The sequence below is a fragment of the Ciona robusta genome, chromosome 9, assembly GCF_009617815.1.
Source record: "Ciona robusta chromosome 9, ASM961781v2".
Classification (NCBI taxonomy): Eukaryota; Metazoa; Chordata; class Ascidiacea; order Phlebobranchia; family Cionidae; genus Ciona; species Ciona robusta.
In genome coordinates, this window is record NC_143243.1 from 4832018 (window position 1) to 4844710 (window position 12693).

General features: G+C 35.3%; 4 protein-coding genes across 4 annotated transcripts in view; 3 read left to right on the forward strand and 1 right to left on the reverse strand.

The window, feature by feature from the left end:
• LOC149731428 (tenascin-X-like) overlaps nucleotides 1–3964 on the reverse strand; it is a 53932-nt gene extending 49968 nt beyond the window's left edge. Inside the window, exons 1-5 of the mRNA XM_089884681.1 lie at nucleotides 3759–3964; nucleotides 2683–2895; nucleotides 2118–2275; nucleotides 1198–1369; nucleotides 624–785 (exon numbers count right to left, since the gene is read on the reverse strand). Of these exons, the coding sequence (XP_089740807.1) occupies nucleotides 624–785; nucleotides 1198–1369; nucleotides 2118–2275; nucleotides 2683–2895; nucleotides 3759–3843 (790 nt within the window). The 5' untranslated portion in view covers nucleotides 3844–3964. The remainder of the gene's footprint in view (nucleotides 1–623; nucleotides 786–1197; nucleotides 1370–2117; nucleotides 2276–2682; nucleotides 2896–3758) is intronic.
• A 1280-nt stretch (nucleotides 3965–5244) lies between these two features.
• LOC149731429 (cionin) lies at nucleotides 5245–6902 on the forward strand. Its single transcript, XM_089884686.1, has 3 exons — nucleotides 5245–5961; nucleotides 6312–6446; nucleotides 6706–6902. The coding sequence occupies exons 1-3, from the start codon at nucleotides 5823–5825 to the stop codon at nucleotides 6822–6824; spliced, it is 393 nt and encodes a 130-aa protein (XP_089740812.1). The 5' UTR covers nucleotides 5245–5822; the 3' UTR covers nucleotides 6825–6902.
• Nucleotides 6903–8633: 1731 nt separating this feature from the next.
• Nucleotides 8634–10435, forward strand: LOC149731430 (glutathione peroxidase 3-like). Its single transcript, XM_089884685.1, has 5 exons — nucleotides 8634–8793; nucleotides 9226–9375; nucleotides 9623–9826; nucleotides 9882–10006; nucleotides 10211–10435. The coding sequence occupies exons 1-5, from the start codon at nucleotides 8716–8718 to the stop codon at nucleotides 10278–10280; spliced, it is 627 nt and encodes a 208-aa protein (XP_089740811.1). The 5' UTR covers nucleotides 8634–8715; the 3' UTR covers nucleotides 10281–10435.
• A 152-nt stretch (nucleotides 10436–10587) lies between these two features.
• Nucleotides 10588–12409, forward strand: LOC149731431 (AKT-interacting protein-like). Its single transcript, XM_089884684.1, has one exon. It carries the CDS (start codon nucleotides 11455–11457, stop codon nucleotides 12166–12168), a length of 714 nt encoding a protein of 237 aa, XP_089740810.1. The 5' UTR covers nucleotides 10588–11454; the 3' UTR covers nucleotides 12169–12409.
• Nucleotides 12410–12693: the final 284 nt, after the last annotated feature.

Below are 12693 nucleotides of genomic sequence, written 5' to 3' on the forward strand. Positions count from 1 at the left end.
CTACAAAAAAAACAGTTTTAAATTGCATAAATAGATTGCATTTATTTATTTTCGTATCAGTAAGAATGAATCTAAAATATTTGTTAAAAGCTACAAAAAAAAAATTTGAAGTCTGCATAGGCTGCATTTATTCATAATTATCACATTAGCAATTTAGTATGAAAATTTAAAGAAAAAGTAAAACAATAAACCATATGAGCTTACACGTTTTTAAAATACAACCATAATCCCCCACAAAGTAACATACATGGTAACTCGTAAACTTGCACGAGGTGTATGAAACAGAACACCCGTGTTTAACGACTGTCGTTTTCCGACTGTCGCATGTACAAACACAGTAATAATACCTGCACTTTAAAGGTTTCTTTTAAAAATACCCCGGAGTAAATTTATATCAAAGAATCATACAGTATAAGTAATAATATAGTAGGCTGGGGGAAGATGGGTCACCTTTTTATTCTATTTTTTTGTCCCATTTGGTAAAAAACAAGGAACATTCAAAGAATTACAAAACTGTATCTTACGACTTCCATAAACCGTTGTTAAATGTTTAAAACGCGATCAGGATATTTGGATATTATGTGCTAAAGGTGTCCCATCTTCCCTACCCCACTATAAGTTACCTTGTTTTGTTGTAATGCAGTTTGATACGGTAAGTTGTGATGATTCTCTTGGTGATGTAGCACAGTGTGGTGGCTGCCTTAAACCATGCGATGTACATGTGGAAAAAAGCATCCCATTTTCTTCGAACGGGAACTGGCATGAAGTGCCCGAAACAGTGAGCACTAAACATTAAAAGTTTAAGTTGAAACACCAGATTAATAATCACCCACAAAGTAAGATACATGGTAACTTGTAAGCTAGCATGAGGTGTATGAAACAGAACCCCAGTTTTTAAGGAATATTGTTTTCCAGCCATGCGAATATTAAGCAAGACATAAATAACAAATAAATGTTCATGGGCAAGACACTTAACGGAAATTGCTCCAACCCAGTGGTCACTAATGGGTTGTCCAAATCATCAGAAAATAAAAAAAAGTAATAAAAAATCTGCAAAAAATTTTTACCCACAAAATAACATACATTGTAACCAGTAAGCTAGCCCGAGGTGGTATGAAACATAACACCCATGTTTAACAACTGTCGTTTTTCGGTCATGTGGGGATAAAGTAAAAAGTTAAAAAAACTAACAGTTACCAAAACATGTTGATGGATTGTGACTGTTTCCGGTGCAATGGCAAATTGAGTAAAAATTCCCTGGTTGCAAAACCGCAAAATCTTCACCAAGAATATATGTTCCATCTAAACAAAGCTGATCAGAAGAACGTTCTCTTTGGGGCACCGGCTGATTAACAACTGAGTTCACACCCTGGTAATAAATTATAAAATTATTTGTTCCTATAGCTTTAAAAGGGTTATGGAAAAAAAGTTAATGAAAATACTAGTACATTTTGCCAAAATCTTTATAAAATAGTCTTTAACTTTCAGTTGTTTTAAAAATAATAATATATTAAAAGGTAGATAAAATAAGGGGAAACATTGAATTTTTAAAATTTTCAAAAGAGGCTACGGTGTAAAAAAGGTTGGGGACTTCTGGGTTATGGTATTTCAAAAGCTCTTATATGCAGCGTTAAAGCCAAGTGCTCAATAAGCAAATTTGGTTTACAATTTTATATTACATAAATATACTATTAGCATACTGTTCAAACAATTTTAAAAGTGTCAAACTTATATAAAGTAAATTTAACATTATTTTTCCATGCCTATACAAATGTTAGTATTTTACTGCTAACTGCAAAGCATCAAGGGTAAAACACCATTAAGTAATGTTTTAAAAAAATTTATATATATATATAGTACTGTGGGGTAAGACGGGACACCTTTAGCACATACTAGCCAAATATCCTGATCGTGTTTTAAACAATTAACAACGGTGTATGGGAGCTGTGAGGATACGGTTTTATAATTCTTTAAATGGCATTTATTTACTACCAGTACCAAATGGAACGAGAAATAGAATAAAAACTAAAAAGCAGTCCCATCTTCCCCCACTCTAATATATTATAAGCTACACTAATAAATGAAAACTACTAAAGATAAAATAAAGGTATACTTACAACTCCAGATTGTCCAACTTGGTTGAAATAAGAACTAAATGAGCGGTAACACGTCAAACGTGCAGTAGCATTACATATACAATCCACCAACATTCCATTATACTGCATTTTCCATCTTGTGTTCAATTGATATAACTGCCCATTGAACTCGCAATGGTCTATAAAATTTAACTTAATATACATATTTTTTTACATGGCTAGACTAGCCTAGACAACAATAGTGTGTGGAAGTTATTGTTTTTTTGGGGGGGAGGGGGGCATTTTGCTGATAATTCTTTACGCACACTTTGTTTTCTGGAAGTTTAACTTGAAAATAATTAAACATAAATGGCTTGTTTGTCCGCTAGGTCCATCGACCACGCATATTTTCTTACAAATAAATGTAAATATGTGTGCCCGGAAAACGACAGTCGTTATAACGCAGGTGTTCTGCTTCATACACCTCGTGCCAGCTTACGAGTTACCAAGTATGTTACTTTTTAGTAATTATTTTTTAGAGGATTTTTTTTAATTTTTTATGTGTGGCTGATAATTTAGATAACCCAAAAACCTATAGATTAAGAACCTGCTTGCATGCTTCTGGCCCTTTCAGTGTAACCAGGTCTGTAACGTCGAGATGAAAACCTTCCATAGTTTTGGCTCGAACAGCTAAGCCTTGTAACCAGATTCACATAATCGACTGTGCAGTTACACACATAGTTGTCGCGTGCTCGGACAAAATTATACCCGACGTTATAAGTTGTCCCATCTTTGTCTTTACAATGAATGTTTTCGTTTCCTGTAAAATATGTTACTTAGCTTTATGTAGGTGTAGCGACCACGCTTATTTTCTTCCAATTAAATGTAAATATGTTTTTAAATCTAGGCGTGTTTTAACAACTGTTGTTTTATCGCTATATCCTGTCTTTTCGTTTAAAATATTTCTAAATCTTTGCTACCGTAATCGAAGAGACAAATAAACTTATTATTATCTAGTATATATCTACCAATGCAAATACAACGTAATTTTACACCTTACCAATAAAAGAAAACGTAAACAAAGCCTATCAACAATATTTAAATGATCAAATGGCTCTTATTTACCGGGGTTACCCCTACCGTACTTTTACGCGCGCGCTTTAATTGTTAGCGCAAAAAAAGAAAAAAATCTGGGGACAGAAACATGGTTTGTTCCTGGAAACTTTAAATAAATGTTTTTAAACTTCGTCAATAAAGCAACTTAATTTTTTAATAAGTTTGTTTTTAATTTGTTGGTAAAAACAACAGGGAATCGCTTTTAAATAATCATATTCGCTATGTATGCGACGGCGTTTTAGTAGCCTACGTCATACCGAGGCTTGTAAAAATATTCTCAAAAACAAACACATCTTGTTTAATAGTTAAAAGCCTAAGTAATTATATCTAGGTAAAACTTAATTTCAAAAGGAAATATAGTAGGGTGGGGGAGATCGAAGATAGCGCACCTTTTTATTCTATTTTATCGCGCCTTTTGGTAGCAAACTTAAAACATTCAAATAAATATAAAACCGTATCTTCAGGACTTCCATGGACCGTTGTTAATTGCTTAAAACACGATCAGTATATTTGCACATTAGGTGCTAAAGGTGTCCCATCTTACCCCACAAAACAATATGAACTTACCTCTTGGTACGCTTTGATATGACAGCGGTGTCGATGAAACACACACCAGAAAGCAGGAAAGCAACAAAATGACAACAAAATTCATCTTGACTAACAAGAACCGCTTCAATGCGGATTTAACCTGTATCCTTGTGATAGGTTACCAATTTTTGTATTCTATTGAATCTTTACAAATAAAGTTTTGTGGGTCCTAAAACAAACGCAAATTATAGAGAGGGAAAATGAAATACTACACTGGCTGCAACTGCGCACGTTATATATATATAACAGTAGGCGCTAGTAGCCTATACGCAACGTCTACCCAAAAATAATAATAACTTTTATTTTTCTCTTTGATCACGGTAGCAAAGATTTCGAAATATTTTAAGCGAAAAGACAAGATATAGCCACCAAACAACAGTTGTTAAAACGGGCTTTCAGTTAAAAACATATTTACATTTAGTTGGAAGAAAATAGGCGTGGTCGCTACACCTAATCATGCTCACCCTCCTAATTTAGCACTCTATCAGACGTTTATTAATCCGAATCCTTTTTTATTGAAAACGAGATTCGGAAGTTGGACCGAGGACATAAATGCTTCATGTTAAATTGCTTGCATCTTGCGCAATTCCTTTACTTTCAATTCAATGTAGCCTTCCTTGTATTCAATCCTATTTCAATGTAACTGCCTTTTACCAGCAGGATGCGACAAACGTCATACAGAAACGAACAAACCAAACCCATTGAACGAAACCAAACTTGGTTAGTTTAACTTACGTAAGCCATCCTTTTATTGAAACCATACAGTAAATAGTCTTTCAATATATATAAGGATTATATCAAGAAACTGCTGGCACCTATATACTAGAGTGGGGGAAAATGGGACACCTGTTCATTGTATTTTCCCGTCCAATTGGTAGTAAACAAAGAATATGCAAAAAATCATAAAACCGTATCCTCGCAACTTCCATAGACAGTTATTGTTAATTGTTTCAGGATATTTAGATATTCTGTGCTAAAGGTGTCTCATCTTCCCCACCCTACTATATATAAACAACTACTAGAAGCTATTTTATAAAAAAAATACTTCCAATTACTAGTTAACGATGCTTGATTATAAGTTCATGGAAATCAAACGTAGGAGTAAAATAAGAAACAATGGTTTTCGCATAGACGTGTTAAATAAACAGCGCAAGAGAAAATGCTATGAGTCGTTGTTGGTTTTGCTGAGGCAAATGTCTGCATACAAAGGCGTGCAAGTAGGTTAATGTGCCACAGAAGAAAACACATGGATCTTCTTTTATTAAATGCATGAATCCGAACACACCGTCCCTGTAAAGAAAAAAAATCCTCCTTGGTTGTTTTGGCTTATGTGTGTTTGTATATATAGTAGGGTGTAAGAAAAATGGGATACCTTTTCGTAATGGTAAAAAGCTTAAAGAATTTATCTATAGGTAAAATATATATATTTATCCTAAATTAGGGTTGGGGGAGTTGGGACACCTTTTCGTTCCATCTTTTCGTCTCGTTTGGTAGTTAACAAAAAACATTCAAAGCATTATAAAACCATATTCTCACGATTCCCATATAGACCGTTGTTAATTGTTTAAAACACGATCGGGAATATTTAGATATTCTGTGCTAAAGGTGTCCCATCTTCCCCCACCATACTATATTTTTCGCCGATCCATATACCATGTATGGCGTCTATAAACAACTGCTATTTTCCATTAAAGGTTACAGACGCACAGGTAGCTTTAGAAACTAATCCTATGACATTTCAGAATCCCATTACCGACTCGTGTGACGTTACTTTTACACTTGGAAGCCTAATTAAGCAAAGAAAATAGACCCAACGATTTTTAAATGAGCTCAGTTGAGTACCAAAGTGCTGGTCGTGTATTAATGAGCTTCTTCGGGCAGGAATTTCTTGATTCATAATGGTATTTGAAACCCCCAGAGACTAGTTTCTTAAAACGCAACAGTCTATTTAAATAGGGCTGCTATTTTTCACCAGTGCTAGTTTTGCATTGCTTCTTTAAACTGTACACGCAGCTTCGGTGATTGGTTTTTCTGGAAATTTCAATGAGCATGAGAAGCAATATCGTTATTTATTTTTGTATCCTTGTTATAGTAACATTAAATGTGAATGGCGTTCCAACGTCCGATTTGTTCAAGTCCGTGTCGCAATATCACCTTCCCCGAGGCAAAGTTATCAATAAAGGTAAAGTTTTTGTTTGTTCGAATAATTAATATAAGGGTGGGGTAAAGTGGGATATGGGGTAATGTGGGACATTATTTTAAATGCTTTTTATCGGTTCCCACTTGATAATAAGAAAAAAAATATTTGGCAGTATTACAGGCTTTTGGACGCTATTCGCTTTTGACACGCGCTTTAACTATACAAAAGGCAAAGGCTATTACTGTTTTTAACTGTTAAAATCTGCCGTGTTAAAACATAGGAGAATACGTGCTAAAGTGTCCTCGTTTTGTCCTCTCCAATACATGTTAATAAAACCTGCTGTAAAACCGTTGAAATTATTTTTAAATTTGTGTACTCATAATTAATTACAGAAACGGCAACGAAACCGCTTCAGTTTCAAAGAGCTATTTGTCGACTCTTACAAAAGCTTGGGGAGGAAACATTTTCTCGATTGTCTCAATCGGAACTTGAAGCAAAACAGCTGGATTTAATCAAAACTTGCTACCGTAACTAATGTTACTCTGTTTAAACTTGGAAAACAAAACACTATTATACAGTAGGGTGGGGGAAGATGGGACACCTTTTACCTCTATTTTCTCGCCCCGTTTAGTAGCAAACAATGAACATTCAAGAAATTATAAAACTATATGCCCATGACTCCTATTGACCGTTAGTAATTGTTTAAAACACGATCAGGATATTTAGATATTATGTGCTAAAGGTGTCCCATCTTCCCCACCCTATTATACATTTATATTTTTGCAGAGGCAAACAGCTTTGGGGGTAATGAAAATGACGGACACATGCAAAGAATGGACAGAAATTATTACGGTTGGATGGATTTTGGTAAAAGAGCCATCAAAGACGTTGATTACGAATATTAAGAACATATTCCTCGTAAAATAAACGTTTTCTTCGCCTAATGCTTATTATTTAAATAAATTTCGTGCAACGACAAATAACTGTCCATTTTCCCCAATTTATTTAAATACCAGGACATAATAGCTGCAGAACTCTAACAAGCAAGGATTCACACAAATATCTGAAGTGTGTTTTTAAAACAGATGTTAAAGATTTTGTAAAATCAGGCGATTTGACTGGAAGTGCGTTCTAAAAAGTGGTGCTTAATTAGGATTTTAACCTATGCTTGGATAAAAATGAATGAAACTTATTTCGTCTCTTCGGTCACGATAACAAAGAACGGGGGAGCTTACAAAAGCGAAAAATCAGGTAGTAACGGTAAAACAACAGCTGCTAAAACAAGCTTATTTATAAAAAAAAAGAAAGAAAGAATGTTTTCGATAAAAGGCGTGACCGTTTCACCCTACAAACAGACAATACAATGTAAATCCTACAAACAGTACAATGAAAATTAAGTAAATAACATTATTAAAGTTCTATGTGAAAGGCAAGTGTGCGTGTGCTTCAGAGTCATTATAATGATAATAGTATATATAGTACTTGCCTATTTTTTAGATTTATTGGTTTGCTTTGTACTAGAGATGAGCTGAGATCCAAAATTGTCAGATTCGACGAATCCAAATGTATTAGTGTGGCTGTGAGGTTTGACCGAATACCATTAGCACCTGAGACACATATTTTTCAACGTGTTTAAAACAAATAATAATGCTCTTTGAAAGAAGAGTGTACGGTTAAATAATTCTGTAAATATTTTTTGTTTACTACCAAATGCGACGAGAAAAAAGAATAAAGACATGTACCATCTTACCCCACTCTACTATATCAGGGATCCGAATAATCGATGTCATCATTTAAACTAATTTACCTTGCTGGCACAACTGAGATTGTATAACAGATGCAAATTAGGTGTCGTTTATATTAGTAACGTTTAATAATAGACAAAAACACATGTTACAAACGCTTTCTGTGACGTCACAGCACTGTCGAGGTAGCCGTAATAAACCAACCGCTAGGTGGCGGCAAAACTACACGCGTAATACAAACCTTAAATATTGTATTTATATACAGATGTACACATATCTTTGGCAAAGTCTATACTAACTTTGATCTTTGGTAAAGGCATTAGAAATGAGAGCATAAGTTTGATCATCCATATTTTAGAATCTATAATATTCTATATTATTACATTCATTGATGTTAAGGCATTAATATGATCGGATTGAACTGTAAGAGAAAGCATTATGACGTAACGTAAGTGGTTCGAATTGTGACGTCAGCATACTCTATTTTCCAGAAGAAATAAACATTTTTGTTCCACATACCACGTCTGAAATATGTAAAATATAAAACAATCGTACCCAATAGTGACCTCACTATGCCGATTTAAAAACCGGATGACGAAACAAAGGTCAAAGTACTACAATACGGTTCAATGATATTATCATTATTAGAATGAAATGGTGTACAATCATCTATATATAGTAGGGTGGGGGAATATGGACACCTTTTCGTTTTTTTTTCTCGTCGCATTTGGTAGTAAACAAAGAACATTCAAAGAATTATAAAACCGTATCCTCACGCCTTCCATAGACCGTTGTTAATTGTTTAAAATTAGGATATTTGAATATTATGTGCTAAAGGTGTCCTATCTTCCCCACCCTACTATACATCATGGGATTCAAAGGAGTAAGGGTCAGTGAACAGTACATATACTTATACGATGAACAGTTTGATTTATAAGCATTACACATATACAAACAAACCGCCAGCCGTATGTCAGGATATCCAGTAATTTGAAGCTTCCTTTGTATCAACTGTAGGTTCTTTGTCTTTATTTAAACACTATATGTGAGCATGCGGGCTGCTGTGTTACTGTGGTTAAGTGTGGCTGGTTTGGTACAATCTATGGTACCATGCTATAACTCGTCAAACGTAAGTACCTGTTCTAATTCTAATATACGCATCTTAACTTATTTTAGTCATGTACAACTCACTGTCAATGTATTGTGGGTTTAGCCTTTACTAGTTTTACCAGCATCATGTTTATGAATTGTCTTTTTGTTGCTAATTCCCTTTTCTTCGCTGTTTCAATTAATTTGAACTTTTTTACTGTTTTTGAATAAATAAAATGTTTTTAGAAGGGTGGGGAAAGATGGAACACCCTTTCATTCTATTTTCTCGTCCCATTTGGGACTAAACAAAAAACATTTAATGAATTATAAAACCGTATCCTTACGACTCCCGTATACCAATTTTTTAAAACCCGATCAGGATATTTAGATGCTATATGTGTTAAAAGTGTCCTGTCTTCTCTCACCCTACTACATATTTGTATACTGTAGCGTTAACGTGTTTACCCCACAGTATTCCGTGTATTCGAAACAAGTGCTGAACCTCAACAAACATAACGTGGATCTGTCAAGGTTTCGTAATGAAGTAACTTTACTGATCAACGTGGCGACTTACTGAGGGTTAACTGTGGCCCAATATACTGGGCTTAACGCACTTTTAACGGTGAGTGTTTGTAACTTCTATTTTTTCTTCTATGGCGGTTTAACGAGTTTCACACACCTCGTGTCCGCTTACAAGCTACCACGTATATAACTTTATGAACAACTATTTTTCTATAGGCTATGGCTGAAAATTTATACAACCTATTAGTGACCACTGGGTTGGGGTAATTACCGTTCAGTGTCTTTTCCAAGGACACATGCCAACAACAAGTAACGTATTAATGGAACCAACTCATTCATCTTACCAGCACTTCAACGGCAGCAATTTCAGTGTCCTCGCTTTTCCATGCGACCAGTTCAACCTCGAGGAACCGGGTAAAGACAGTGAGATCTTGAACGGTTTAATGTACGTGAGACCTGGTAACGGGTACGTACCTCACCCCAAACTCAATATATTCGGCAAAATTAAAGTGAACGGGAGGCATGAGCACACGATTTATAAGAATGTGAAGGTATACATTTTGTACAGTATCGTGTTGGGGTTATGTAATGCTGTTTATCCTTCAGGCATCTTGTCCCCCCACTACTTTAAACCTGGGCAACACACGTTACATGTATTGGAACCCGGTCAAATCAACCGACATAACATGGAATTTTAATAAATTTCTTCTCGACAAAAATGGAGTGCCAAGGTAAGATCACGTGGTGTGATAATTATCCATGCGTTATACAATGTGGGTTTAGTAGTCCTCTTTTTTTGACACTTCTCCTAAAGTAGTTTTTACCTGTAGCGTGTTTTAACGGTCGTAGTTTTGTAATTTCCTACTCTTCGTTTTTAATTAATTTAATCTTTGCTATGGTCTTCTAAGAGCTAAATAACTATATATTTTTCACAGATATCGTATAAGCAGTGCTGCGTCACCCACGTCACTTATCCCTTACATCACTACAATGTTATCCGAGTAAATAGTCCCCCCAACACTGAAGCTATATGACGCCATCTTTGGAAACTCTTCGAGCAAAGATGGCCGACACCGTTTAACTTTTAACGTTATCTATTACAAGTATAAGTGCGTTTGCTTGTAATTAGATCCTCGTTGAATAAAGTTAAACCGCTTCAATGTGGTGGATGAATATGTAGCGGCCCGTCGTAGTATTACGTCATACAAATTCTTTCGTCCACAATAAATGTTTGACTTCGCGCGCTAACTTTTCCACAACGCGGCGGATGGATTCGTCTGACACCCGAAATTCCTTTTTCCCCTTAAATAATTTCCCGACTGCTATATACAGTAGCTGGGGGGAGATGGGACACCTTTAGCACATGATATCCAAACATCCTAATCGTGTTTTATATACTTAACATCGGTATATGTGAGTCGTAGGGATAAGGTTTCATAATTCTTTAAATTTTATATGCTTCCCACCAAATAGGACGATAAAATAGAATGAAAATGTGTCCCATCTTCCCCCACCCTACTATACACTGTTTTGTAATCGGCATTTAAATATGAGAGACAATGTGAACAAGAAACAAGGCGAACGATAAACGATACGAAGTATATGAACAACCAAATACAGTTACTGTAACTGAGGGTACAGAACCGCGTGGTTTCTTGCAAGTCAAAACCCTAGATAACATAGACTAGGAAACGGCAAACGACAACTCCTAGATAACCAAGTCAAGGAAGTAGCTTTAGATACCCGCAAGCGCACGAAGTCAACCGCAGCTCACCTGCAAACAGCTAATGTACATTAAACCAACATCGAGTGTCTAAAAATATATCGTATTTTTATTCCGTAATAATCAGCCTCAGTTACGTCACAGTGTGCCGCTCTTTACAATATTTCTATAACATCAGATCAGGGTATTCCCCACCGAGGTTACTTTCTCATTACTAGAGTTTTACAAAAACAACAAAGTCATTGCAAAGGTTGAGTATAACAAAACATAATTGTTGTTTATCTCTTCAAATACAGTAACGAGCAAGTATCATATTCACTAGAAGGAACTAGCAGCAAAACAACAGTCGTAAAAACCCAAATCACACTACGAGTAAAATTAAACTCTTTCTTTTGTTCATTTATAGAAACTTTTAAGATTGTTTAAAGTTGATATTATTTGCATTTCACGTCTATAATGGCAAGAAATGTCCCGACCAAGCCAACCGACCAACCCCCAGCTAAGTCCTACGGACCTTTCTTTCTCGAGTACTCACTTATGGCTGAATATAATCTGCTACAGAAACAGAACCTACCCGGCATGTACCTCATGCCCTCTGCCAAGACCCCGTTATTGTGGTTTGGTGTCATTTTTATTCGGCAAGGTTTATACCAGACGGGTGTGTTCAAGTTTTGTGTCGTGATACCGAGCAACTATCCAGATGGAAAGTCACCTCAAATAATTTTCGATCACCCCCCCTTTCACCCGCTTATTGACCCAAAGAACGGAAAACTTGATGTGGATCGTGCTTTCGTTACATGGAAGCGAAACGTCAACCACATATGGAACGTCCTGCTTTACACGCGGAGGATTTTTTACAAGATCGACGTTGACCTTCCATTAAACCCTGAAGCTGCTGCACTTTATGAGAACAAACTTACACATTTTAAAAGTAAAGTCGTTGAAAGCATTGAACGAAGTAAACTTCATCTTTACGATGATCCGAAGACGAATGATCCTCATGAATTAAGGTTCATTGCACAAGATGCACGAGGTGCAGAGGAAGGCACGCAACATGACCAGAGGAAACACAAGATGTTATCTTCAACGCCACAGTTAAAGCAAAACCCAAATGGATTATCCTGGGTAGCAAGCGGTTCAAATTCACCTTTTACAAAACAAGTCAAATAAAACACCCTGTAACGAATCCGTATATCCTTCGTTTCTGTATTATTTTATTTTTGATTATTTTTGCTAAAATTGTATTTGTGATCATTGTAGTAAGGTTGATTTTGAACATGGTTTCATTGTTTGTTTCATGTATGTTTTCATAATACCACATATGATGTCATAATGATGTGCATTGTGTATCTCCCTAATAGTGTAAAGTTTTTTGTAATTTGGGGCGCATAATAAAAAGTATGAAAGTGTTTTCATCATTCATTCTTAAATAAAAAGCTTTTTTTTATCTTTATGAATGTTTTAATAAAGACCAGTGATTAAATGACAACAAACCAAAGCTCTAGTAACAAGTTATAAATGCATTGTTTATATTGCAGTATGTATACAAACAACTGGTTAACATAAACAAAAGTTTGTAATATTATTCACAACTAAATGCACACATGGACAAGAGAACAAAGCTCTAATGAGAAAGCACGTATTAAACTAATTAGCATATTATTAATTAGCATATGACCACTTACAAATTCTGTT